Source organism: Carassius gibelio, chromosome B19 (genome assembly GCF_023724105.1).
Source record: "Carassius gibelio isolate Cgi1373 ecotype wild population from Czech Republic chromosome B19, carGib1.2-hapl.c, whole genome shotgun sequence".
Taxonomy (NCBI): domain Eukaryota; kingdom Metazoa; phylum Chordata; class Actinopteri; order Cypriniformes; family Cyprinidae; genus Carassius; species Carassius gibelio.
Genome location: NC_068414.1, coordinates 28,362,046 through 28,388,281, shown reverse-complemented (window position 1 = coordinate 28,388,281; position 26,236 = coordinate 28,362,046). Strand labels below are relative to the sequence as shown.

The following is a 26,236-nucleotide window of genomic DNA, read 5'->3' as shown; positions in this document are numbered from 1 at the left end:
TTGGATTTGATTTTAGCTTTATTTCAAACAAGACATTGAGAAACCTAACAGAATGAAAATAAAAAGCTAAACTTAGCGACTACTCTGTGTGAGATTAGGAGTTATTATATGTGGGGCCAACTTGATATTAGTTGTGATATTTTTAACCATCTTTTGAAATGTTATCATGACACTTTCTGCATCCTCTCAAAAACCTAATTACTACCTGTTACAATAATACTCTCTGGGAAACATTTTTGTTGATTCGACAAGAAAAGAAGTGAAAGTGACATACAGCCAAGTATGGTGACCCATAGTCAGAATTCGTGCTCTGCATTTAACCAGAGACTAAACCCATCCAAAGTACACAAACACAGCAGTGAACACACACCCGGAGCAGTGGGCAGCCATTTATTCTGTTGGATAGCAATTGGGGTTCAGTGCCTTGCTCAAGGGCACCTCAGTCGTGGTATTGAAAGTGAAGAGAGTGCAGTACATTCACTAAAATTCCTGCTGGCCCGAGACTTGAACTCGCAACCTTTTGGATTACAAGTCCAAATCTCTAACCATTAGGTCATGACTTCCCAAAAATGATGGAGCGTTTCACAGATTTGCATGTCATCCTTTCACAGGGGCTATGCTAATCTTCTCTGTATCGATCCAATTTTAGTATATGTGCCACCGTGGCAGGATGGATTCTGAGCAGGATGGATTCTGAGCAGGATGGATTCTGATTGTCTGTCAATGTTTTAATCGTTTAATCGTTCATCAACTGGGAAAAAATCATTCTAAAAAGTGGTTGTAATGATATCGTTTCTCTGTGTCTTTATCCTTATAGTTGTGGTATGGACTCTGCTATTCTTTAATATTGACCTATTTTTCATTTTTAGAACTATATCTTTATCGGTATCTTTAGTTTCCGTTCTTGGTGTGAACGGGCCTTTATTCTGCCCAAGTTACCCTTTTCTGCCATTTTGGAGAGTATCACGACTCTTGTGTGTGCTTTCCCTAATCAATCAGGAAAAAACGTGTGCATGCTTAATGTAAAAAATGCTGATAAAATTCTGAGGAAAGCATGCACATGTGCCGTGGTACTCTCCAAATTGTCAGAAGAGGGTAGCTTTGGGAGAATAACTGTTGAATAAATTATGTTACTTTTGTTTTCTTTGCACACAAAACTTATTCTTGTAGCTTCGCAAAATTAATATTAAGCCACTGATGCTACTTTTTGTATTTTTGAAATGACACGAAAGTGAGTAATTAATTACAGAATTTTCATTTTGGCTGAACTATCCCTTTAAAATACTGCATGTTATCACATATGTACAGCTAACTTTTAAAATGAAAACAGCATTTTATTAAGAAACATGTTTCTTGATATCTTGGCTTCCCAGAGAGTATCATTGTAACAGGTTATTATGTTTTTCAGAGGTACAGAAAGTGTCATGATAAAATTTCAATAGATGGCTAAAAATATCAAATTAAGTTGGCCCATTTTTGGGTGAAATAAACCTTTAACTATAAGTCTGCTCTACATTCATAAGGCCCATTGAACTTCTGTTATGTTTTGTGCCATGAAAGGCTCTTCAGTTTATTATGGCATCTGCACTTAGGTCATCAGTGATTGTTATGAGAGACTGCTCTCTCCAAATAATTGACTTTTTATGTAGAAATATTCCCCCTCCTTCTGCTGTCTCTCTTTCATACATGGATTCCTCATCGTCTCCTGGATAATGGGGTCAGTAGTAGGTGAGTGTGGGATCAGGATTGTTTTCTCATTCAAATTCAAGTAGCTTTATTCACTCGACCACTTCAAAGAAAGACTTGCTAACGTGCTTTTAGGGGAAGCATTCAAAGTGAGAGCAAGAAAACGGCTTGAACTTTTGCCACTGTCTCCATTCTGACTGAAAATATACAGTTTCTCTCTCTCTCTCTCACTCGTCTTCCCCCTCCGCTTTTCCTCTGTTCCATTTCCAGGGATATCATTTCTTAGCCAGACTTGTTGAAATGTTCTTGGTCGGAGGGGTGGGATCAGGGGGTAAAGGGAGAGAAAAGGGACGGGTGGGGAGCAACTCAGGAATCGTCTGGTAATTACCTCTGAGCATTTGGAGAAGAGGATGTGGTTTCAGTTTACACGGCCTCATTCTTTCTCTCCTCCCTGGCTCCCTTTTGGCCACTCAAACACTCCATTTGCTTCTTGTCTCCTCACTGCTTCTTTCACGCCATTTGTATGAGGAATGTGGAGACGTGCACAAAAGGAACAAAAACTAAATAAAGTGAAGCAGATTAGAGCACAGTGAGAGAAAGAGAGAGTGAATGGGTTTGGAGAGAATAAATGGAATTTATGAAAAAAAACTAATAATGCTTTATCATTTATTAAGGTCATAGCCGATGGTAAAATATGAATATGCTTATAAAGAAATACATGAAAAAATAAATAATCAAGATTCAGGGTCTGAAAATTGGTAATTCTGTGCAAAATAGGCAAAAATACAGTGTTGTCTTTTGTTGTAAAGAATTTTAAGATGAATCTTTTTATTCCAGACCAACAGAACTTTATAACATAAATGTTTATGACATACCTGATCTAATCAGATGCTATATCAGCTGTACAACTTTGCCTCTGCATAACTTTAGTAGAAAATGGAATTTTTAGATATCCTTAGATATCGTAAATATTACTTTTATTTTACATTTTACTTGTTTAATTTAAGTTCTATATTGCTTTACTATATTTCACTATTATAAATATGATTTTACTACATTATTATAAAATATATATAGTGTATATATCTCAACAAATAGTCGCTGTGATATTGCCAAGTAACATCTTCTGATGATCCTGGATCAACATTATTGTCCAAAAATATAAACTTTACCCAATCCCTATGAACCTAACCCTATCCATAATTTATTCCTAAAATCAGATGGAAATGATAGCTGATTAACTAGAGTGTAGAATCAACTAATCCTGATTGTAAGCCTTAAACAGATATTTCCTAAAAGGTTACATCTCAATTTTGATTGGTTGATTGGAATGTTGTTCCAGGATCAACAAGGATGTTGATCCATGTACATGTTGTACTTGGTGAAATCATGCTCGCCCTCAACAAATAGTGGTTGGTTTAAATTTATTTGAAACATAAATTCCCTCAAAACTAAATGCAAATTCAAAACCAGAGTCTTGTTAGGACACAGACACAGCAGCTCTCAGCAAGAGACAGAAGAGAGCCGAGATTTGAAGCTGTGATATGATTGACTGACAATGGCTGACTGTTGTGGTCTGAATACTAACAAAGCTCAGCATGACATGTCTTTGTTGGCATGTTTGTAAGAGAAAGGGAGCTGAATAATATGGGGGTTTCCATGTATTTTACACAATTTCAGTTTTTAAACAAAAGCTCCTTGTTTGACAAAATCTTCAGAATGGAATAGTTTCAGATTCAGTAGATGACAACTAAATGTAACTTAAAGTATAACAACTGAAGTACAAAGTCCGATTGATGATTGATCCACGAACAAGGAGTCTGCAAGTGGCTTTGGATAAAAGGGCCTGCTAGATGACAAATAACATATATTAGGATGCAACTAAAGCATTTAGCGGTATATGACCCGATCGCTCAAGCCAAATGGTGGGGCAAATAGGGGTCTTTCTGAATCTTTACTGGAAGAACATGGTGCGCGAGTAGCGGCCGCCCGGTGAGACGCGACACAGGCGCAAACGCTGCGGATTGGTCGAGAACTCAGCGCACATACACACACAGAGAGAGAGAGAGAGAGAGAGAGAGAGAGAGAGAGACTGCTGAACGCCGGCGGATGAGAAGAGAAGAGCGGTCCAGAACAACTGTCTGAAAGCAAAGATACGCAGAAACATGGAGGCGAACACGGAGCGAACATTTGCTGACTTTTCTGGATCCTGGAAAATGAAAAGTTCCGAAAATTTCGAGGAACTTCTAAAAGCTCTCGGTGAGTTTTCAAGATTCGTTTGTATTATAAAAGTTATATATAAGATAATTAAAATAAAATATTTAGTTTTTTTTTTCATTTGCACTTTGTATTCGTATTGGTTTATATTTTTAATTATTATCAAATAATTAAAAAAATATTTTGTGATGTTTCAAAAATGTAAAGGTAGTGTAACTTTCTTTAGATTGTAAAAAAAAGTAATCAAAAACTCGAAAAAATAAGTGTTTGCATAATTAATTTAATATACATATTTTGTATTATTACTTTAAAATGAGCAACAATACTACTTTGTTTTAAAATTAACCATTTTGATATCATCTGACAAGAAAATAAACCAAAAGAAACCCTTGCATGAGTGAATATCAATGTCTTTTATTTATTTATAAAAACATATATTTTGTTCAAGTCAAACTGAGTCTTGCTTTGACCATGAGGACAATCAATGGAAAGCTGCATGAAAAAATGTTCTGCTTCACTTCCTCATGGGATTGTGATTAGGCACACAAACCCTGACACAGGGCCCCTCGGCCAGCCGTTTGGCTCTGTAGACACACCGTCCCTCGACCCCAATTATTCACTCAAGGGGGAGTTCACTTAGACCAAGTACACAGTTGCCCCTTAATGAAATAAAGACGAGAATGAATTCACTGTCTTGACTCTGTATTTAAAAGGTATAGATTTCCTTGGTGTGAACATTAAGACTGTGGTAACAGATTTGATTGCTTAAATATGTGACTATTTAGAGAGTAAAACAGTCCAGTGCAGATTGGACACACTTGTTAAGGACAGGAAATTGGCTGTAGGAAAAATGGCTTTGATTTCTAATGATAAATGGCCTTTTAATTTATGTGTGTGTGTGTGTGTGTGTGTTCTACAGGCGTAAATGTCTTTCTGAGGAAGATTGCAGTTGCAGCAGCTTCCAAACCAGCTGTTGAGATTACACAGCAGGGGGAAAGTCTCTCCATTCAGACCTCCACTAGTGTGCGGACCACTCATGTGTCCTTCACGGTGGGAGAGTCCTTCAGCGAGGCTACGGTGGATGGACGCCCTTGCACAGTAATGCCACGCATCCATGCATCTCAGCACATCATATTTTTCTCTCTGTTTACTGTTAAACTTTAGTGTATTGCATACGATTTACTATTAGAAAATATCAGTGTCTTAAAAGTATTATTTTTAATTTTTTTACAAGTAAACAATAACTTTATTTGATGATGAAAGTTCACTGTTATCTATACACACAAACATGTATGTCTTCAACCAACTTTGAGACTCTATAAAGACATTTCAAATGAAAATCTATTTACTAACTGTTTCTAACAATTTCTCGCCAGAGTTTTCCAAAATGGGAGACTGACCGTAAGATCACTTGCGAGCAGACGCTGCAGAAGGGGGAGGGGCCTGAGACATCATGGACACGGGAACTGACCAATGATGGCCAGATGATTCTCGTAAGTGCACCATTTGCAAAAATAATGTTTATATTTTTAATTGAATTATGCCACTAGCATATAAAATAGACTACTACTAGCCTACTCTAATGAGCATCTTAAAAGCTCAACACTTAACAATAATAGATTGTTGCTCATTCCTCACCATATAGTTCACATTATTATAGAAGTCACACTGCTCCCATTTAGGCCACTTACAGTAAACAGGTCGCTCAGTGTCTGTGCTTTTTGTTCTTAATAGATATTTTGTAACTTTCATTTAGGTAAATCAGTGTTGCATGGTTAAAAAAAAAGAGCATTCTTTGAATTCAGAGAACAAGATCTGGTCAGATATGTGCATATATAACATCTGTTCATATGTTTAAGCCCATCGGATCAGGATCTTAAATGGTTTAATCAGTTAGTTGGTGGTTTCTTAACATCTCTGATGTTTATCTTCCAGACCATGAGAGCCGGAGATGTCGTCTGCACCCGTGTGTATGAACGAGACTGAAGGATCCTTAGATTTCAGTTCATTCTATTCCATTCCATCTCAGCCTTGTCCACAATGTGCTAAAACTCTAGTTTATCATTGAACAAATAGCCTGTTCCTTACACTTTTTGTATGTTAGACATGTGCTAAGTTTGTGTGGTAGAAAAGCAGACATGGTTGAAGGGTCAGAGACGGTACTTGTATAAAGATTATAGCAAGTTTGCAGTGTTCTTTTTGGTGAATTGGCTGAAAAGTGTATTTATTATTGTGGCTTGTTCATTTTCTGTTTCTGTTTCATGTTATGCCACAATGTGGCTTATTAATCAAACATGTTTTGGCAATAAACCTTTCTATTCATAAACCCCCCAAAATCTCATGACTAATTCACTGTTATTTACTTCCCTGGATATAGAAATCTCTTTGACACTAGCCTTGGTTTGCACTTTTACAGATATTCCCTGCCTCATTCCTTTTCTTCAAAGTTTTCTTTGTGTCTGTTCTTGTTTTCTGTCTCCTGATCCAACCACTTACAGTTTTGAACAGCACTATAAATTTATATTTCATGAGTTTACATCAATTGTTGAATTATTTCCTGGCAAGGAGTAATGGGGGAATGAGGGAGAGGTACGGAAAGAATGAGCAAACGTTAGAAAAGAAAAATAATTTCATATTTTTAAGGTTATATTCCCTCTGCTCTTTCTCCCATCTGTAGCTAGTTACTGCATGAGGTCAGAGAGAACGGCTGTCATTTCTCTTTCTTTTTGTCTTTCTGCAGCCAGATTCATGATCTAAACTGTTGCTTTATTCTAAATCTAGGGCAAATGATTCTGAAAGTTTAATTAAATAATATGTATGAGTAAAAGATGCAAAAAGCTGCTAATGAAAAGCCAAATTAAGTTAAAACTCTTTCTTCCACCCTCCGTATCTTTCTTTTTTCTATTTAGCAGAGTTCAGAGACCGCTGTGTTTTTCAGTCTGCTGCCGATGATGAATTTTCCAGGTTCCAGACAACAAAGCTCACAGTGGACTTATTCAAGCTTGCACATAATTTCAGTCTGCCGTGCTGTGTGTGTGTGTTCTACATTTCTCAACGGTCCTGTTAAGAGTTTTAAGCTCACATAACCCATGATGTCTTAAATGTGTATGTGTGCTGCAATGAACAGAGGTTGCCTTTAAGTTCACACACTTTCTGGAAGAGGTTGAATAATCCATAATCTCTGTTTAACATCAGAGACAGTGACTGTATTTTTGTGGTGCTTGCTGAAGCAAGAATCATTGCAACCACCCACAACCACTCAGAGCACTCGAAAAAACACCAGCAAATGCCTAGCAATGACCTTACAACTATTTGCACACACACAGCAGTAAGTAGTGAACACACACACCCAGAGTAGTGGGCAGCCATTTTTTTGCTGTTGCACCCAGGGGTTTTGTGCCTTGCTCAGTTGTGAGTACTGAGGGTGGAACAGAGCACTGTTCACCCCCTCCCCCCCACCTACAATTCCTTGATTCAATGATTTATCCTCTCCTGGGACAGTCCTCTGTCATTATCAAGAGTACCACGACACATACATTGCGCCTTGTTTACAAGCAGAGGAATGCTCACGCATGCGTCGTGTATTCTCATAACTTCATAAAATAATGGTCAAACCACAGATGTCACATGGACTATTTTAACGGTGTCCTTACTATGTAAAAGGGTTAGTTCACCCAAAAATTAATTTGGGATTAATTACTCACTCTCATATCATTTAAAACCTGTAAGACCTCCGTTCATCTTCGGAACACAGTTTAAGATATTTTAGATTTAGTCTGAGAGCTTTCTGTCCCTCCATTGAAAATGTATGTATGGTATGTCCATCTTCAAAGTAATCCATGTCACATCAGAGGGTCAGTTACAATTTGTTGAAGCATTGAAAATACATTATGTTCCAAAAAAATAACAAAAATGACGACTTTATTCAGCATTGTGTTCTCTTCCGGGTCTGCTGTGAGTGCGTTCACAACACTGCGGTGGCGCTGCTGACGTATGACACTGCTGACGTGTTATCTTTGTTATTGGGTGCACCAGAAAACACGTCAACAGTCGTACGTCAACAGTCACAGCAGTCGCGCTCACAACAGACCCGAAAGAGAAGACGATGCTAAATAAAGTCATAATTTTTGTTATTTTCGATGCTTCAACAAATTCTAACTGACCCTCTGATGTCACATGGACTACTTTAAAGATGCTTTATTACCTTTCTGGACATGGACAGTATACCGTACATACATTTTCAATGGAGGGACAGAAAGCTCTCGGACTAAATATGAAATATCTTAAACTGTGTTCTGAAGATGAACGGAGGTCTTACGGGTTTGGAACGACATGAGAGTGAGTTATTAATGACATAATTTTAATATTTGGGTGAACTAACCCTTTAAGTGAGATTCCAATCTGAAGGGGACGGACCTGTTCAGTTCGAAGAGCACTGCAGCATAGGGACTAAATGATACATTGCTTCACAGGAAGCAGAGAAGGAAAATAACTCCTGTTATTGGCTCTGAAATGGAGAGGTTATTATTAAATGTTTTTAGTATTATACTAGTATTTATGAATGGGAATGATGATGAATGTCACATTTGTATAATGTATTTTATGAATAGGTAAAACAAAGTAAAACCGCCGAGAAACACCTGAGATGTCTGTGACGAGTGGGGCAGGTGGAGTGATTGGAAATGAGGGACACCTGCGACCCACCGGTCTCGAGTCCGACGGAGGAGATGGAAGGATACAAAAGAGGAGCGACGACACTGAAGGACGAGAGAGGACCAGGCCTGGATTTTAGTTGTGTTTGGTTTTTGTTTGTGCTCGGCAGTCGTCCGTGAGGGGCTGCCACGCTGTTTTGTGTTTACTTTGTTATTAAAGCTTATTTGATTGTCCGCCGGTTCCCGCCTCCTTCTTCCCACTAAATAAAATTGCTAATTTAAATAACTAATTTTTTACCTCAGGTGTCTTAACTATGAGGCTGCATGTGGGAAAGAAAGTACTCGAGATGAGACCACTACAATCTGTAAACAGTCTAACATACATTTTGACTATATTTATAAACAGTATCCTAACAAGCCACTTAGCCTCGACCTAGAAACAGAACATCCGAAAAACCACCTAGCAATTCCCTAGGGACCCTTCAGTGAACCAATATCAATCCCATTAGCAACCACACAGAAATCCACTGTAACCGCCTTGCAATGTCCTAGCAACCATCAAGAATTACAACAATTATAACATCAAGCTTGCAATCCCATTTAAAACCACCTAACAACCACTTTGCAAATGGCATAGCGACCATCCATAACCCTATATCAGTGACCAGAAAAGCAAGTCCTAAAAGCTCCTCAGAAACCCAATAAACATTTCCTTACTTTCCATGCATAACTCCCTAATAACCACCCAGAACACCCTCACAACCATCCAGCAACATCCTAGCAACTGCCATCAGCATGTTTCACTCAGGTGGCAAGTTGTTGCTTTTTTTCATTTTTCTTTTTTCAGAAAATGCACATTTGCACGGCATTAATTCTATTTGTTCCATCTGTCAGTCTGGGCGTCTTGACTCACTTTTCAATTCCAAGAGAATGCCAAAATGCTTCGAGACACAGTTTCACATCTGCTGCGATGTGTGTTTACTGCAAACCTCGTTAACAAGATTAATATTACAAGAACTCTAGAACAAGGTCATCAAGTCTTCACCATGTATTTAACTCTGCTCGTGTGCGGTTTAAGCCCATTGTGGTGGTATGCACTAAATGAGACCCAGATACTGGTTTCTACTCTTCTTTAATTGAGACCATACAGCTGAGAAACGGGGGCAAAACCCACAAGCCCACACGATCCACCGAAGCTCCCTCCATCCCTGCTGGTTGCCTTGGCAACTCACCAGTGTAGACTTCATGTCAGCTCATTCCACAGGCGGTGATGTCATGGGGCCATGCATCGCTTGATTGGCTGAGGAATGTTGCGGTTTTAAAGGAAAGCAAAAGGAAGCACGGACACACCCACTTAGAGAAGTGAAAAGGCGGTTTTAAAGGAGAGATGGTTTAGGGAATTAAGAGTGAAAAATCTTTGTCACTTCAGCATAACCTTCCTCTGAACTCACAGATAAAGAACATATTGTTTCTCTGTGAACTGTACATTTAAGGTCCCATTCCCGTTTGCCATCGCTCTGTCATGCTCACTGACTAATGTATTGCATTTGAACTTCACTGGAGACTTGCACACCAAGATCAGATTATACAAATAATGGGATCCAGGAGCCACGCTGTTTCATAGTCAATTGGTGGAGTCTCTAGTTTCTTGGCATTCAATATGTGTTAATTTCATCCACATCTGGTCAAGACTAAAGTCAAAGTACTGAATTAATTGTTTGCGGAACACTTTATATCCTGACACCAGCTGCAGAAATAACAGAGAAATCAACCTGAACATTTGCAGTCTGTGAGGTCGAACCTTCAGTGACATAGATTGAATTTCCACATCTAAGTAAATGAGTTTTATGAAATGGCACGGAAAAGGATGATTTTGTTCGTGTTTGTCGGTGGTTTAGTGGTATATTTGTGTGTTGTGAGGTATCTTATGACTGACTTTCAGCCCTCCTGTCACCCATGTGAACTCACATGACTAGAGAATTGCAAGCCTTCAGCCATCTTCCCGTTGTGACAACTTGCCTCGCTGGTCCTACCTATATTTTAAAGAGGGAAATTACGTTGCTGCAACAGTGACGCCTAGTGATTGAATGAGGAACATAAACAGCATAATATTTTAAATTACATTTTAAATGAAGATAGATAGATAGATAGATAGATAGATAGATAGATAGATAGATAGATAGATAGATAGATAGATAGATAGATAGATAGATAGATAGATAGATAGATTTTAGAAGAAAAACGCCTCCTTGCTTTTCTCCTCAGATGTGCGCTTTTTTCACAAATAGTCTCTCTCATCATGTGATATAATAGCGCTTCCTCATTGGCTCTTCCTCGTCATGTGGCGCAACTTTTTCCTCAACGCGTCAATTCTTCTGTTGCCATGTCCACTAAATCTAAGTAAAACGCTTTCTGTGATTCGCTTACAATTTAACAACCAGTTTATTTCTAGCTGTATTTGAACTAATCATTTATATTTTTGTAAATGAGATTGATTTTTAAAAATACGTTATTTTGCTGTTTACTCGTCCGAAATGAAAAACAGAAGGGCCCGTTTAAATTTGTTTTTAAATTAAAATACTTGTTTTTATTTTGCAACCTGGCAACACTCTTGTCATGTGATATGTACACATTTCCTGTAAACTAACGCTACACGGCGCTGTCAGAGTAAAACTGAAACAAAATCGTGTCGCTCGTAGGATATAACAAAGGAAAATAAATAAATAATTTAAAAAGCCAAAGAAGAAGACCATAAACCACTGGTATATAAGGACAGAACTTGCTGTTGACTTGAAACGGACCTGTGGCGTGTCGTTGTAATGTCGGTTGGTTAGCTAGTTAGTGTTAACAGGTCGCTGTGTGATTTGTTTTAAATTGACTATTACAATCCTACACAACATTTTTCTGGCGTTTACCTGGTCATCGCGGTTGACTTGAACCTCTTTTTACATCTTGGCGAGATCTAATTTGCCAAACCAGTACCAAAATGTCAAAATACACCACTTTTGCTGAGGCAGCTGATGATCATAATCCATTTCAGGTAATAAACTGTACTAGTTTTTGTAATTGTACAACACATATCTGTTTGAGTTGTTTTTATTGGTGGTCTTATGTGTGTAGTGCTGTAACTTACCTCTTGTGATGCTGTCACAGGACTTGACCGTCATCAAAGGCCAGGCTAATCAAATTAAGTTACATGACTGTGATTTTTTATGAATGATCACTTCAATCTGTTTCCTTGACATTCTGGTTCGTATTTGAACAGCTAGTTGTCGATCACTTAAGTATAGCTAAATAAAATATATTAGCTAATGAAGTTAGGTAAATGATTATATGACACGGTATGCATAAATAGTCTGTCAGTTTGGACCACTGATCTATTATATAGAACATATATATATATATATATATATATATATATATATATATATATATATATATATATATATATATACTGAAGTCTGTACATAAGTGCAGTTTATGTTTTTCTTTAAATCTAAATTGAAGCGTTTAGGTCAGGAGGTTCTTAAAGGGGTGGTTCGTTTCGATTTCACTTTTTTCACGTTTGTAATGTTGCTATTTGAGTGTAAACAATATCTGCAAAGTTGCAACACTGAAAGTTCAATGCAAACAGAGATATGTCTTTTAAAATTATAGTAGTTTTATGCCTACAAAAACGGCTGGTAAGGGACTACAACGAGCTTCTTCCCAGGTCCTTTACATCATGAACCCAGACAAACACCGCCCCCAGGAATACACAACAAAAAGGGGACAAGGCCATGTTGTGCTGCTTTAGAGAAGGGGAAGAGAAAACTAGGGGTGCACGTAAAAATCTGTGCATATATGAATCACGATTCTGTCTTCTAACGACTCTCTCTCTGTCTCATTCAGATCGTCAGATCAGCTCCGACAAACTTCCATTTATACAGTTATTTTCACAAAGCAATAAGAACCATTATATATGGAAATGCGTACGGTTGCTGTGATTTATTGTATCAAAGCTATACTCCGAATAAAGTTGTATATTAAAAGCTAAAATAAGCAGTAGCATTTGCAAACAACAGCATATCTAAAAGTATGAGACAACAACAAACAAACAAACAAACCATTAAGAGCCATGTTTGCACAGGTTCTGCGCAATCGTCTTCTTTAATATTATCTGCTTATCAATCGGGCTCAAACTGATAAGCAATATAGAGGACATCATTGTTTACAATACAACCGGAGCACATTCTGAGTTTGAGAGGGGCGGGATGTACAGATGCGCTCGAGGCGGTTTAGCCAATCACACACTGAGCCAGTTGACCAATCAAAGCCCATCACGTATTTCACTTCATAATAACTGGAAACAAATCGGGGCTTGTGGAATAAAGGTAAATTATGTGAAAAATAATGCGTTTAAAAAAAAATGAAGCATGAAGACATGTTAGACTGCTCCCCATAAACACAATCAAGAGTAGAAAAAACCCAGTAAACCACCTCTTCAAGATCATGTGAAACATAAATTCACTCATGTGTCTAACGTTTGAGTGGTACTCTATTATTGGTTTTTATTTTGATCAGTTACTTGCAGTTTATTGGATGAATTATCTTATTGTGTTGTGAAGGTTTGTTCCTCTATAGCAGATAAGGTTTCTGCCTCAGAAACAATGATATTAGCTAACGATTGTACATTTAAAGTGCCAGTTCCTAGGCGACCTAGAGCCTTTTTTTTTGTTTGGCATCAGTCCAGATATTTAATTATTATCTATCACCAGCTATAAATGAACTGAAAATGTTTTCCTGTGTTTGCAGGATCCATCAGTGACTCAGCACAGCAGCAACACTGGCTATGCCACGCTGGACCTCTACAACCCCTTTGACAACAACACAACAGCTGTAAATATGTCCTTCCTGACACTTATCAGTCTTTACATGATTAACACATAATGGGAGTATAATGAATTATAAACTCTATTTCATGTCAACTTCAGCTGCTTCTGCTCTGCAAGAGAAAATACTAAATGAGAAACCTTCACTATTGTGTTTTGTCATCCCAATCCTACATCATTATGATGGCTTCTTTTTGCTTAATTAGATTTGTATTAAGCTGATGTTATTTGTTTTGCTCTTTGTGTTGGGTAATGAAGCCTCCACCTCCATATGAAGCCACATCTCCTGCTGCGCCTCCTGCCCAGACGCCTCCCAGCAAGACCACACCAACCGAGCCCAGGAATTACGGATCCTATGGGACACAGGTGCTGTTTAGAGGAACTAAATGAGACATATTTGTTCACACATGGCCATTGCACTGGATTGTTACATCTAGTAGTTTGTTACAATTCTTACTGCAACAATTACAGCACACAGTTGCATTATGGTTATATAATAATTAATAATCTTATAATTGTTTAGTTCTATGTTCAGATTTTTACTGATTTGTATGAACGATCTTAAGACCACTGACTGATGTTTATTATTTTGTTTATGGGAAAAGCTAAATAATAACAATAAAATTAAAATGCACTGTCGTTCAGTAATTCAGTTTGGGATCAGTAATTTATACTTTTATTCAGCAAGGATGCATTAAATTGGTAATTTATAATATCACAAAATATTTCTATTTCAAATAAATGCTTTTATAGAATAATAGAAATTCTGAATTTTTAAAATCACAGTTTCAACCAAAAATATTCAGTAGTAAACACAGTTGCACCAACATTGATAATAATAATAAATGTTTGCAGCAAGTCAGCATTTTACAGTTTCTTAAGGGTCATGTGACATCAAGAGTGATGATGCTGAAATTTCAGCTTTGCATTACAGGAATAAATTGCATTTTAAATATTTGATAATAGAGATGTTTTTAATGTATTTTTGATCAAATAAATGCAGACTGGGAGACCCCACATTTTTGAACGATGGCATATTTTCTAATTAATTAATAAACGAAAAGTTCATACTGCTATGGAAGAGTAAACACAGCTGAATTTCAGCTATAGTTTTGCTTCCTGTTGAGTTGCAAACATTTAACCGTGAATATATCTCGGTTATATTTAATACTGTGCTGAGATGCTCATTAATGTAGTGGTAATGGAAAACATTAATGCATTTCATTATTGTTAACTGCCTCTCTCTTTCTGTGTCTGTTGCAGTCTGCAGTAAATGCCACCACAGCAGATCTTTTGAGGAAGCAGGAGGAACTAGAAAGAAAAGCAAAAGAGCTGGAGAGAAGAGAGAGAGAGCTGAATGCAAATTCACTTGGGTCTGGAGCCAGTGAGTTAAGCAATATCATGATTTCTTGGTTTATCAGGGGAATTAAATGTAAATTAAACTTCTTGAATCCAGAGTTATCCTCAGTTTTACTGCTGGTATTACATGACAGTTTGCAATTAGTATTTCTATTCAAATGCTGTTTAATTCAATTTTAATGTTAAAGCAACTCATAAACACTCATAAACATTTAGATACCACATAGAAATGACCTGGCAACCATTCATAACATTATCTTGCCGGGTGTTATATGTGCAACCACCACTCACATTTTCTGAAATGTACTTATCTAGATGCATTATTGAAGAGTTTTGATGAAATGCTATTAAAAAGAGTGAAGCACTCTAAGCTCCATTTGCACATTTTATCACATTCAAATTCAGTTTTGGATAAACAGTTTTACACAATTCTGCAGATGTCAAAGCAGAAAATGTGACAAGCAATCAGTATGTTTTTTTTAAAAGAATGAGAGCATTAAACAAGTGTATTTTAAGCTCTGATGTGATTATTTAGATGGACTAATGTTGGCCAGGCTTACCATAAATGTAGAGATGGATGAGACCTTAATGAGAGAGGAGGGGACAAAGAAATGGCATGGTTAAAAAGATGACAGTGATGGATGGATGGTATTTTCAAAGGAGTAAGATTTAGACCTCAGTTGAAATGAACAAGACATTAATGGAGTGATGCAAGGAGACGTGATTGATGAATGGGGAAATGAATCTCTTTCTGTGTCCTTCTCCCTCAGCTCGTCAGAATAATTGGCCCCCATTGCCCTCCTTCTGCCCGGTGGGACCGTGCTTCTATCAGGACATTAATGTGGAGATTAGCCAAAACTTCCAGCGCACTGTCACCACTATGTACTACTACTGGATGTGTAAGTTTAGTACCGTATTTTTCGGACTTTAAGTCGCACCTGAGTATAAGTCACATCAGTCCAAGAACCAAGAGAAAACATTACCGTCTGCAGCCGCGAGAGGGCGCTCTACGCTGCTCAGTGGTAGACTACAGGAGCACTGAGCAGCATAGAGCGCCCCCTTGCGGCTGGAGACGGTTATGTTTTCTCTTGGTTCATGCCCCTTAGTTCATTTCTGACGGTTCTTGTCAAATTAATTTTGATAAATATGTCGCACCTGACTGTAAAAGTCGCAGGACCAGCCAAACTATGGAAAAAAGTGCAACTTATAGTCCGGAAAATACGGTATGTCTTTTGCAGTGTGTGGAAGGTTCTGTTTTGGCATCTGTCCTCCATCATTTTTAGTAAATACTTCAATTATAACTTTTATTGTGTGCTTTCTTCAGTTAAACTCATGACCAAATTTTTTTTTTCTGGTTGATCTTTTGCTTTAGTTTTAGCGATTTTGTGTGTAGTTCAATCATGTAATGTATGACGTATCAGCAGTTGCTCTCTAGTATAGGCATATTGACCAGTCACTACTTCAGTATATTACTTGGCTTGTAGTTTTCCTTTGTACTTCTCTTTCTCTCTCTTTTTACCCACTTCTCTCATCTTTTTTTCTTAGTCACAGCATGCACCTTGCTCTTTAATCTCATCTCCTGTTTGGCTATGTTCTGTGTGGATCCCAATAATGGAGTTGGTTTCGGCCTTGCCATACTCTGGGTTCTCCTCTTCACCCCCTGCTCCTTTGTTTGTTGGTACAGGCCTGTGTACAAAGCCTTCAGGTACGTACCACCGTGGTCTGTTGTGAGGGTGGGACACCTAACTTGTGCACATTTGTTTTTCAGCTGTAGCAAACCCATTTCAGTACTATTCAGATATTAAGTGCATTTAAAGGAATAATCACCCAAAATTGAAAATGTTCTAAAGTTTACTCAGCCTCAGGCCATACAAAATGTAGAAGAGTTTTTCTTTATCGGAACAGATTTTGGGAACTTTAGCAGTATTTCACTTGGTCATCAATGGCCGTGGCACCTCTGCAGTGAATGGGTACCGTCAGAATGAGAGGTGATGAAAGCATCACAGTAATCCACAAGTTATCCACATGACTCCAGTCCATTAATTAACATCTTGTGAAGCAAAAAGCTGAATGCTGTAATAAACAAATCCATCATTAAGATGTCTTTAACTGCTTAACCATTGCTTCCAGCTAAAATACTGGAAAGTCGTCTATGCATAATATTGCTTTTTTCAGTAAAAAGTCATCTTGTCTGAATCAGGAGAGAAACAAATCAAGCATCGAAATGAACATTTACGAAAATGTTGATGGATTTTGATGTGGCAACGGGGGGATTAAAGATTTAAAGCTTTAAACTTTAAAGTTTAAGGTTACAACTCTTAATGAAGGATTTGTATTTTAACAAAAAGGATAATTGATGGACTGGAGCCATGTGCATTACTTGTGGATTTTGGTTATGTTTTTATCAGCTGTTTAGACTCTCATTCTGACGGCACCCATTCACTCCATATAATGCTGAATTTTCTGTTGGATGGCCTGAGGATGTGTACATTGAATTAATCATTATTAATATATTTATTAACTGAACTATTACTTTAAGGGCATTCAATATAATTATTTCTGCTTCTTACTGAATAAACTCATATTAAAGTATTTAACTTTGGCATAAAACTAGTTCTGCAGATAGAGTGATATCTCAAATTTGGCAGAATCAGATTTCAGAATGTTTTTTTATTACTATTATTATTATTTGCTTGATGTCAAAAAAGTGGAAAATAATCATGAAAATGTGTAATAGTTATACCATTATATGCAATTTACTTTTGAGCGTTGAGACTTCATATGTCAGCCAAATGTTTCCAAAAATAATGGACTTGTCATTGTGCGCTTCCGTTTCTCAACAGGAGTGACAGTTCCTTCAACTTCTTTGCATTTTTCTTCATCTTCTTCACCCAACTGGTGCTTTATATTTTGATGACTATCGGTATCCCTGGCTGGGGCTTCAGGTGAGTGTGATAAAACAGACAGATTTGTAAACTAACCTGTTTATTGTTATTTAGTGTCATTCCATTCTTACAAATTTGGCCACTGGCTTCTTTCTTCCTCTCTCATTTGTGTCACAGTGGCTGGATCGTGAGTTTAGCCGCTCTTAGCAAGAACAAGGCAGTGGGTGCGATCATGATGATAAATGCTGTGCTCTTCACTGCTCAGGCGGCTATGGGAGTGGTGTTGCTCAAGAGGGTAAATCACATTATCAATAATAACAGCATCCACTGACAGTCAAATTAGGGATATTATCTTAAGAACAAGTTGAAAACCCATACCAAATGTTTATCTTCATCCTATTTTAAAACTGTGTCTTCCTCTTCTGTGGATTTTTCCACTGATTCTCCAGGGTTTGACTGGCTTCTCTCTCTGTAAACTAAAATAACCCGACTTAGAAACAAGTGCTCGAGCATTTTAGCTGACATTTTACATTCGTTTCAAACTGTATGCATCCATCAATTTTCTAGTATTAAGTAGTACAGTTTTTTTTGGTTGCAATAGAGATGCTATTTTGTTCGCCAGCTGCTTATTGTTGGGTGTAGTGATTTGTGGGTCACATCTGGGTGGCTGTTTATGGATTTTGCTGTTAAAACATGACATTCATCATGCTCTTTAGTACTTTTTATTTTGAAAAAATGCTAAATGGTTTATTAAATAGCAGTGTTGGGGAAAGTTACTTTTAAAAGTAATGCATTACAATAATGCATTACAATATTACTAACTCTAAATTATTTTGTGAGTAGGATGAAGTAATAAACACATAAATGGATAAATGGAATAAATGGAAAAACAAAGAAACTGGCATTACTTTTTTGAAAAATTTCTTGTAAATTAAAAAGTAATGCGTTACTTTACTAGTTACTTGAAAAAAGTAATCTGATTACATAACTCAAGTTACTTGTAATGCGTTACCCCCAACACTGTTAAATAGAGACTATTTGCAGAAACATTAAAAAAAATTGCTTTGCCATTTTATGATTGATTTGGTTGGTTTAAAAAACTGCTAGTCAAAGGAAATTAAAGAAAATAATTGTTTTATTCAACAAGGTGGCATTTAATTAGTCAAAAATGACAAAGTTTGATTGTTTCCTCAAAAACTGTTTTTAACATTGATAATAATAAAAAATCAATAGCAAATAAGCAGATTGGAAAGATTAAAAGGAAAAGAGTTATATGAAATTGTAATAACAAATGACTGTTACAAGAAAAAAAAACTACAAAAAAAAGGAGCCTTGGAGAAAATAATAGACTTCCAAAGACTTTAAAAAGCCAACACCAGACTTTTGAACAATACTGTATGTCGAATTTTAAATCATGATACTTCATTAACTATATTGATCTGTTGATTTATTAATTTTTTTTTTTTTTGTATTTTCTTTCATCAGGTTCATTCTATGTACAGGAAGACCGGAGCAAGCTTTCAGAAGGCCCAGGCTGAGTTAACTACCAGTGTGCTTTCCAATCAGGCAGTGCGCCAGGCAGCCACCAATGCCACTGTTTCTGCCGCACAAGGCGCCTTCACCGCACCCCGGTAGAGAGACCTGAATGAAAGAAAAGAAATGATGTGAAGAACCTTATTGTTTACAGAGCCTGGAGACGAAGTGACTTATTCTAGCACTGGCAGAGTTGGAAACCAAAGCACTTACCCTAGACTCCTCTAGCATGCATGTCAAGATACACAAACTCATATTGATTATAAAACAGTGAATTTCTTTTTGTATTTGTTGGTCTGAGAATTAGGCCCATTAGTTCAGACATGCAAAAAGGATCTAGGTGTTGGTATATTTTAAATTATGGCTTATATGAATGTTATCTATGAGGATCTTCTTTCAACTAATACAGTAGTCTTTCCATTCATCATGCTAGAAAAAGTCACTGGAATCATTTGTCAAGACCGTAAAAATACCTGATACCACAGGCTTGTAAGTCTAAGGTAAAGTAGCCTTGCAGATTTAACAAAGTGCCACAGTCTGCCTTTGCTTTTCCCTTGACTTCTTTCTTTGTGTAAATAGCTGCACATGGCAAGGAAAGGGAAATATTCATTGCCATAGAATGGAGGTTGCTACTTAGAACCTGTGAAGTTTAACTTGCCAAATGTTTTTCTTAAAAGAGAGAAATCGCACATCATATTTTAGAGATTCACAATTCTGTTTATTAGTCAGTTGGTGGATGGATTTCTTGTTTTGATGCAGTTATACACGACTAATATTTTATTTTCATGAGTTGAAACAGGTAAATTCAATTTATAAATACGGAATCAAACTTCATACCTTGATATAAAACTCAAAATGTTTTATCAAAATGTGGTTGCGGTCTAGCGGAGATTGGTGCGGTTATCAGTGGCCAACTTATTTGTGTTGCTTTTGTGATTTGTAACCTTTTCTTTGTGATTTGTAACACAATAGTATATACCTAAATGAAAGTATTTCTTGGTTGTTTCACTGTTATTGTATTGCTGCTGTACGTTCTTGTAACTTCACTGTGTTATTTGTTTTATTAAAGTTCATGAATATGCATCTTATACTTTGCCTTTGCATTTATTTCAGGTGCATCTCAATAAATTAGAATGTTGTGGAAAACTTTGTTTATTTCAGTAATTCAACTCAAATTGTGAAACTTGTGTACTAAATAAATTCAGTGCACACAGACTGAAGTAGTTTAAGTCTTTGGTTCTTTTAATTGTGATGATTTTGGCTCACATTTTAGAAAAACCAACCAATTCACTATCTCAGCAAATTAGAATATGGTGACATGCCACTTAGCTAATCAACTCCTGCAAGGTTTCCTGAGGCTTCAAAATGGTCTCTCAGTTTGGTTCAATAGGCTACACAATCATGGGGAAGACTGCTGATCTCACAGTTGTCCAGAAGACAGTCATTGACAGCCTTCACAAGGAGGGTAAGCCACAAACATTCACTGCCGAAGAAGCTGGCTTTTCACAGAGTGCTGTATGCAAGCATGTTAACAGAAAGTTGAGTGGAAAGAAAAAAAGTGTGAAGAAAAAGATGCAACCGAGAGACAACCGAGAGAACCACAGCCTTATGAGGATTGTCAAGTAAAATTGATTCAAGAATTTGAGAGAACTTCACAAAGAATGGACTGAGGCTGGGGTTAACAGACGTGTCAAGGAATTTGGCTACAGTTGTCGTATTCCTCTTGTTAATCCACTCTTGATCCACAGAAAACATCTGATGCGTCTTACCTGGGATAAGGAAAACAACAGCTTGACTGTTGCACAGTTGTCCACTCCAAAGTCCTCTTTTCAGATGAGAGCAAGTTTTGTATTTCATTTGGAAACCAAGGTCCTAGGTCCTTCCACACTTACACTTTTGCCATGTTTTTGCACTGCAAGTCTGTGAACAGTGATTTGCAAGCAAAAACAACGGTTTATCAAACTGCATAACGGATTGACTGCGTAGAACCAATCTCTATGTGTAAAAAAAACCCCAAATTGATGCAAATATCTAAATGACTTGTGCATGTGGGGCAAAAAGTTCCCAAAAAAAACAGTTATGTTTTTTTTCTCAGCGCTTACAATTTTGGCATGATTCTCTCACTAAGTTTTGCAAGCATGTGCGGCAGGGCGGGTCCACCACCTTCTTGTAGCCAATCAAATGAGCCTCTCGCTGACTCTCCATTTACTCTTATCTTATTTGATCACTAAACACATCATAAGCCAAGCAATCTAAAATAGTCAGAATATAAACACTTATTATAGGTGCACCCTAGTGATTCAGGACAAGCCAAAAACACGGTTTGGAAAATGGATTCATGGTGTACTCGCTTATTATATGAAATTTTCTACATTTTGAACACAAACAAAGTTACGGACCACAGCTCTGATTGGTTGTTTTTTACCGGGAGCGATGAAGTTTCTGCAAATGGCAATAGGACACTGGGAGGAGCCAGAGGAGCTTGATTTTTTTCACAGATTATCTTTCTCATATTCTACTGTCAGGACATAATGACAGGTTTAATAAATATGTAAAAAATATTTTTTTACAAAAGTTCCCTACAGCACCTTTAATCTTCTTTTAGTTCATGATACTTCTTGCTGCCAGAATGGTATTTATAATGTACACATACAGTAAAATAAATAAAAAATAAATAACAGCTTAATTAAAACATGATATTTTATAAGTTGTGTACCAATAGACTATGTGTTTATACTAAATTTTGAGCTGTGTAGTTTCCCTCTCCTCATCAACAGGCTAAATATTAGTTTATTGTAATATTATATTGTAATTTTCATGATACTTAAAGAAGGTCTAGTTACTAGTATCTGCACTAGCATAATACATGAATATTTTTTAAAAAGCAATAATAAATTAATAATAATAGAGCCAACAGTAATATATTTTTATTTAACATTTAATTACAGGGGATTTTACAAAATATTACAAAAATATTTATTAAAATATTTATCTCTAATTTACTCGCCATTTATCATCTGTTATACTATCATGTAGCCACTAGATGGCTGTTTAGCTCTCTCTATATAAACATGGCTATGTGTTCCTTGTAGTGGCTGGGAACTTTGGATTTCCACATAATTAGTTCTTTGAATTTGGAAATATATTTAGACATTATTAAAGACAGATTTAACAAAGTTTTTGAATTAGTCAAATCTGGACACAAAAAAAGCATTTTGTCACTCATTCTTGCTTCATATAATAGCTTGATCAGTCACATGAAAGTAATCAGTGTTAAATAACATAAACAGAAACCTGAAAAATGGAAAAATTCATTCATTTTTAATGTCATAGTAAAAAGGTTTTAAAAGTATAGCACTCTGATACCATAGTGTTGAGCATTGTCACATAACATAATTTTCATTATAAAGTTAAACATCAGCTCAATGGTGTAAGCAAATTTCATATTCAATGTAAAGCCAAATCAAATAATGTTAACACCAGCTCCGCAATTCAGTGTATGCACATTGGAGCCTAGCCGAAAGGAACACAGCTTATGAAAGGAGCATGTTTTAATTAAGATTTTTTTTTTTTTATGTATATGTTAAAAGTACCATTCCGGCAGCAAGAATGATCCTGATCTAAACAAAGATTAATGTCTTGGCATATAATGTGTTTATTGTGAAGCAGTCAGATAAGAGTAATGGTCAGCCAGAGGCTCATTTGATTGGCTAGAAGAAGAAAGTGGACTCCTCCTCCCCCTCACACTCAAGTATAGGTCTCTGCTGGAAAGTAATGGGAGTTACCAGATCAGGGTGTTTTTAGACCATGATACTTGATTGGTTGACGTCATAGTGACGTTAGGTTTAGGGATGGGGTTTGGTAAGGGGGATCATTTAGATTGCATGATTTAAACACCCAATATTATTTTATCATTATTATATTGTTTTGCTAAATTAAGCTGATCTTTAGGCTAACAGATGAACAACCCACTACATTTAGTAAAAATTAAAATTAAAATTTTGTATTATCCACAGTGGGAGGATCAGTCAGATTCAGATTCAGACAGATTAATTATGTTTTTAAAAGACCAAACTCAGTACACCTGAGTTAATAAAGAATTCTATTCACAGACAAGCAGATGAGTCCAGAATAAGAAGGCAATGCATTTAATTACGTGTTAAGCATTTTCCTCCTATAGAAAAACATTAGCCTAAAAGGAAAATGCTTAACGTGTTTTAAAAATACCAAACTCAGTAAACATTTTAAATAAAGCATTCTATTTACAGACAAGCGGGTTGTGGGAGGAAAATGCACACATTTCCTATCATGTATGTCTATGAAAGATTATCGAACCAATCAGAGTAGGGATGGGGCGGGGCTGCACAGAGAAAAGAAAGATGGAGCTGTATGGTTTGTTTTGTCAACTTTTTGAACCACATGCACAAGTCATTTCGACATTTGCAACAGTCTTACACATACAGCTTAGATCTATGCAGTTCCAGGGGTGGTTCTAGGGTGAGTGGAGATCCGGGGCTTAGCCCAGAAAAATCCATGTATGTGACTTTTTATTTTAATAAATCAGAAAGATTTACCTTGTTTAAAATATACAAAAACAATAAAAACAAAAACTAATTTAAAACATTTTATTTAAAGTATTGAGGAAAATACATTTGCTTTTTGCAAACAAAAATTAAGAATTGCAAAACAAATGAAACAGCGCAAAAGCAATGATTTTGCAATACATATTTTCCATGGTCATATCTATTAATTTATTTGCAACACTGCTTTTATTTTGCGTGTCAGTCTAGTTTGAGCTTGCGATACCATTTTTCCTTTGCGCTTCACTTTTCTTCACGTCTCTCTTTGTGGCAGTGTTTTGACGTGGGGGCGGAGTCAATGGACGGGGGCGTGTACAACATGCCTCCATGGAAGTGATGTCGTCGGCCCAAGACGCAGCTCACTGATCCAGGTCCTGTCATGATGAGCAGAGATTTTCGAGTGGATCGTTTATTTTATTCAGTAGCATTAAAACATTCATGTTTTCGTTTTATTTACTTTATTAACAAATGTATGTATATTAGCAGCGTTTGCTCAAGTTAAAGAAGTTGTTAACATGAACATCTGCTGTTTATTTCTCTGGATGTGCACACTTTTATAGCGTTATGTGTATTGGATCGCAAATCATTTGAGTCGGTTCGGGATTTCGGGTTCGCGAATCATTTGAGTCAGTTCGGGAGTTCGTAGCGGGTTCGCGAATCATTTGAGTCAGTTGGGGAGTTCGTAGCGGGATCGCAAGTCAGTTCGGGAATTCAGAGCGGGATCGCGAATCATATGAGTCAATTTGGAGATCGCGAATCATTTGAATCAGTTCGGGAGTTCGTAGCGGGATCGCGAATCACTTGAGTCAGTTTGGGAGTTCGTAGCGGGTTCGCGAATCATTTGAGTCAGTTCGGGAGTTCGGAGCGGGATCGCGAATAATTTGAGTCAGTTTGGGGATCGCAAATCATTTGAAGCAGTTCGGGAGTTCGTACCGGGATCGCGAATCATTTGAGTCATCTGACTCCAGTTTGGGAGTTGGAGCGGGATCACGAATCATTTGAGTCAGTTCGGGAGTTCGTAGCGGGTTCGCGAATCATTTGAGTCAGTACGGGGATCGCAAATCATTTGAATCAGTTCGGGAGTTCGTAGCGGTTTTGCGAATCATGAGTCAGTATGGGGTTCGCAAATTAGGGTGACCACCTGTCCCGCATTTTGCGGGACAGTCCCGAAATTTGAAGCTTTGTCCCGCGTCCCGCAAGTCATAAGCAGTGTCCCGCATTTTAATTTCGTCTTCGTCATTTTATTTAATCGTCCTTTAAATTACATTTCTACAATAAAAAAAATGTTAATAAGAAAACACGTACTGAACATGCGCAGCGCAGCCGTTATTATTGGTTCTAGCGGCTAGCCAGAGCAGGAAAATAAACACCGAGAAAAAAAAAACCCACTCCTGGTGAAAGTGAACTACAGCTACACCTGCCAGGAGTTCTAATGACACATAATGAATGAGAAGGCCCTACTCTAAGCTGCCAGATCAGACAAAAAATATAAATTCAAGATGCACTGAATCTGGTAAGAACGCATTTAATCTTTCTAGTCTTTCCTAATGGAATTTATATGCTTATTTGGAAATGTGCTTTGTAGCGATTGGATTATTATTTTCACTTAATTATTTGGATTGAATACACACGTTCTGTTAACGTGCTGTTAACGTGCTATTTATGTTGATATTTATTTTACTGATATTACTATTAAATATTATTAGTGACGTTCACAGCGCCGGTCAGCACCGTCATTAACATTTTTATAAACCCTTTTAGCAATTTAAAACATGTTAACATCACTGCAAAAAGAGATATCTAATAAAAAAAATCAATATTTATTCACCTAGTATAATAATAGTAATTTCTCTGCCTCGTGTCCCGCATTGTCCCGCAAAATCAGGTCTGCTGACCTGCAACAGAGCAATAGCCAGGTGGTCACCCTATCGCAAATTAGTCAATCCGTTTTGCATTTCTTTAAACTGTTGTTTTCACTTGTGCACACGTTATATTTATCTACTTAAAAAAAAAAAAAAACTTTGTTGATGAGAGTCTTAAACAAGGACTCTGGTGGAATGTTGTCCTGCTCCACTTTACAGGCGCTGAGTGAAAGGGGAGTTTTATGATGAAAGGATGACACTTTATTCGCCATGAACATCTTGATCTGCACATCATTAGGCTATTTCTACATTTCTATTTCTAATTGTGGAAAAATGGAAGTCAGAAGCATGCAGATCATATTTATTTTGCTTTAGCATGAAGCTGCAGTTTCACAATACATGAATAACAGAGTAACAGTAAAATGCTGCAAATAATTTTTTCTTACGCTTGAAACGCGATTTACACCTTTACAAAGCTTCTCTTGCGCATTCAAATTTAATTTACGCTTACAGTGTTATGAACACTTCCACAAATATTACCCTGCATATGCGAATCTTTTTGACGTCATTTTACCTTCATGCTGATCGAAA

The 26,236-nt window shown here is 37.0% G+C and overlaps 2 protein-coding genes and 1 non-coding gene across 3 annotated transcripts; 2 read left to right on the top strand and 1 right to left on the bottom strand.

Moving 5' to 3' along the window:
• Positions 1 to 566: 566 nt before the first annotated feature.
• LOC127981065 (U6 spliceosomal RNA) lies at positions 567 to 669 on the bottom strand. The gene has a single exon (XR_008160046.1). It is a non-coding gene; the product is annotated as a U6 spliceosomal RNA (small nuclear RNA).
• Positions 670 to 3,755: 3,086 nt separating this feature from the next.
• On the top strand, positions 3,756 to 6,239 carry LOC127979344 (cellular retinoic acid-binding protein 2). The gene is made up of 4 exons (XM_052584717.1): positions 3,756 to 3,945; positions 4,823 to 5,001; positions 5,280 to 5,396; positions 5,839 to 6,239. The coding sequence occupies exons 1-4, from the start codon at positions 3,852 to 3,854 to the stop codon at positions 5,887 to 5,889; spliced, it is 441 nt and encodes a 146-aa protein (XP_052440677.1). The 5' UTR covers positions 3,756 to 3,851; the 3' UTR covers positions 5,890 to 6,239.
• A 4,936-nt stretch (positions 6,240 to 11,175) lies between these two features.
• Positions 11,176 to 20,291, top strand: LOC127979496 (secretory carrier-associated membrane protein 3). Its single transcript, XM_052585003.1, has 9 exons — positions 11,176 to 11,595; positions 13,350 to 13,433; positions 13,685 to 13,792; positions 14,690 to 14,810; positions 15,556 to 15,684; positions 16,331 to 16,490; positions 17,629 to 17,730; positions 17,848 to 17,965; positions 19,156 to 20,291. The coding sequence occupies exons 1-9, from the start codon at positions 11,542 to 11,544 to the stop codon at positions 19,303 to 19,305; spliced, it is 1,026 nt and encodes a 341-aa protein (XP_052440963.1). The 5' UTR covers positions 11,176 to 11,541; the 3' UTR covers positions 19,306 to 20,291.
• The last annotated feature ends 5,945 nt before the right edge of the window (positions 20,292 to 26,236 follow it).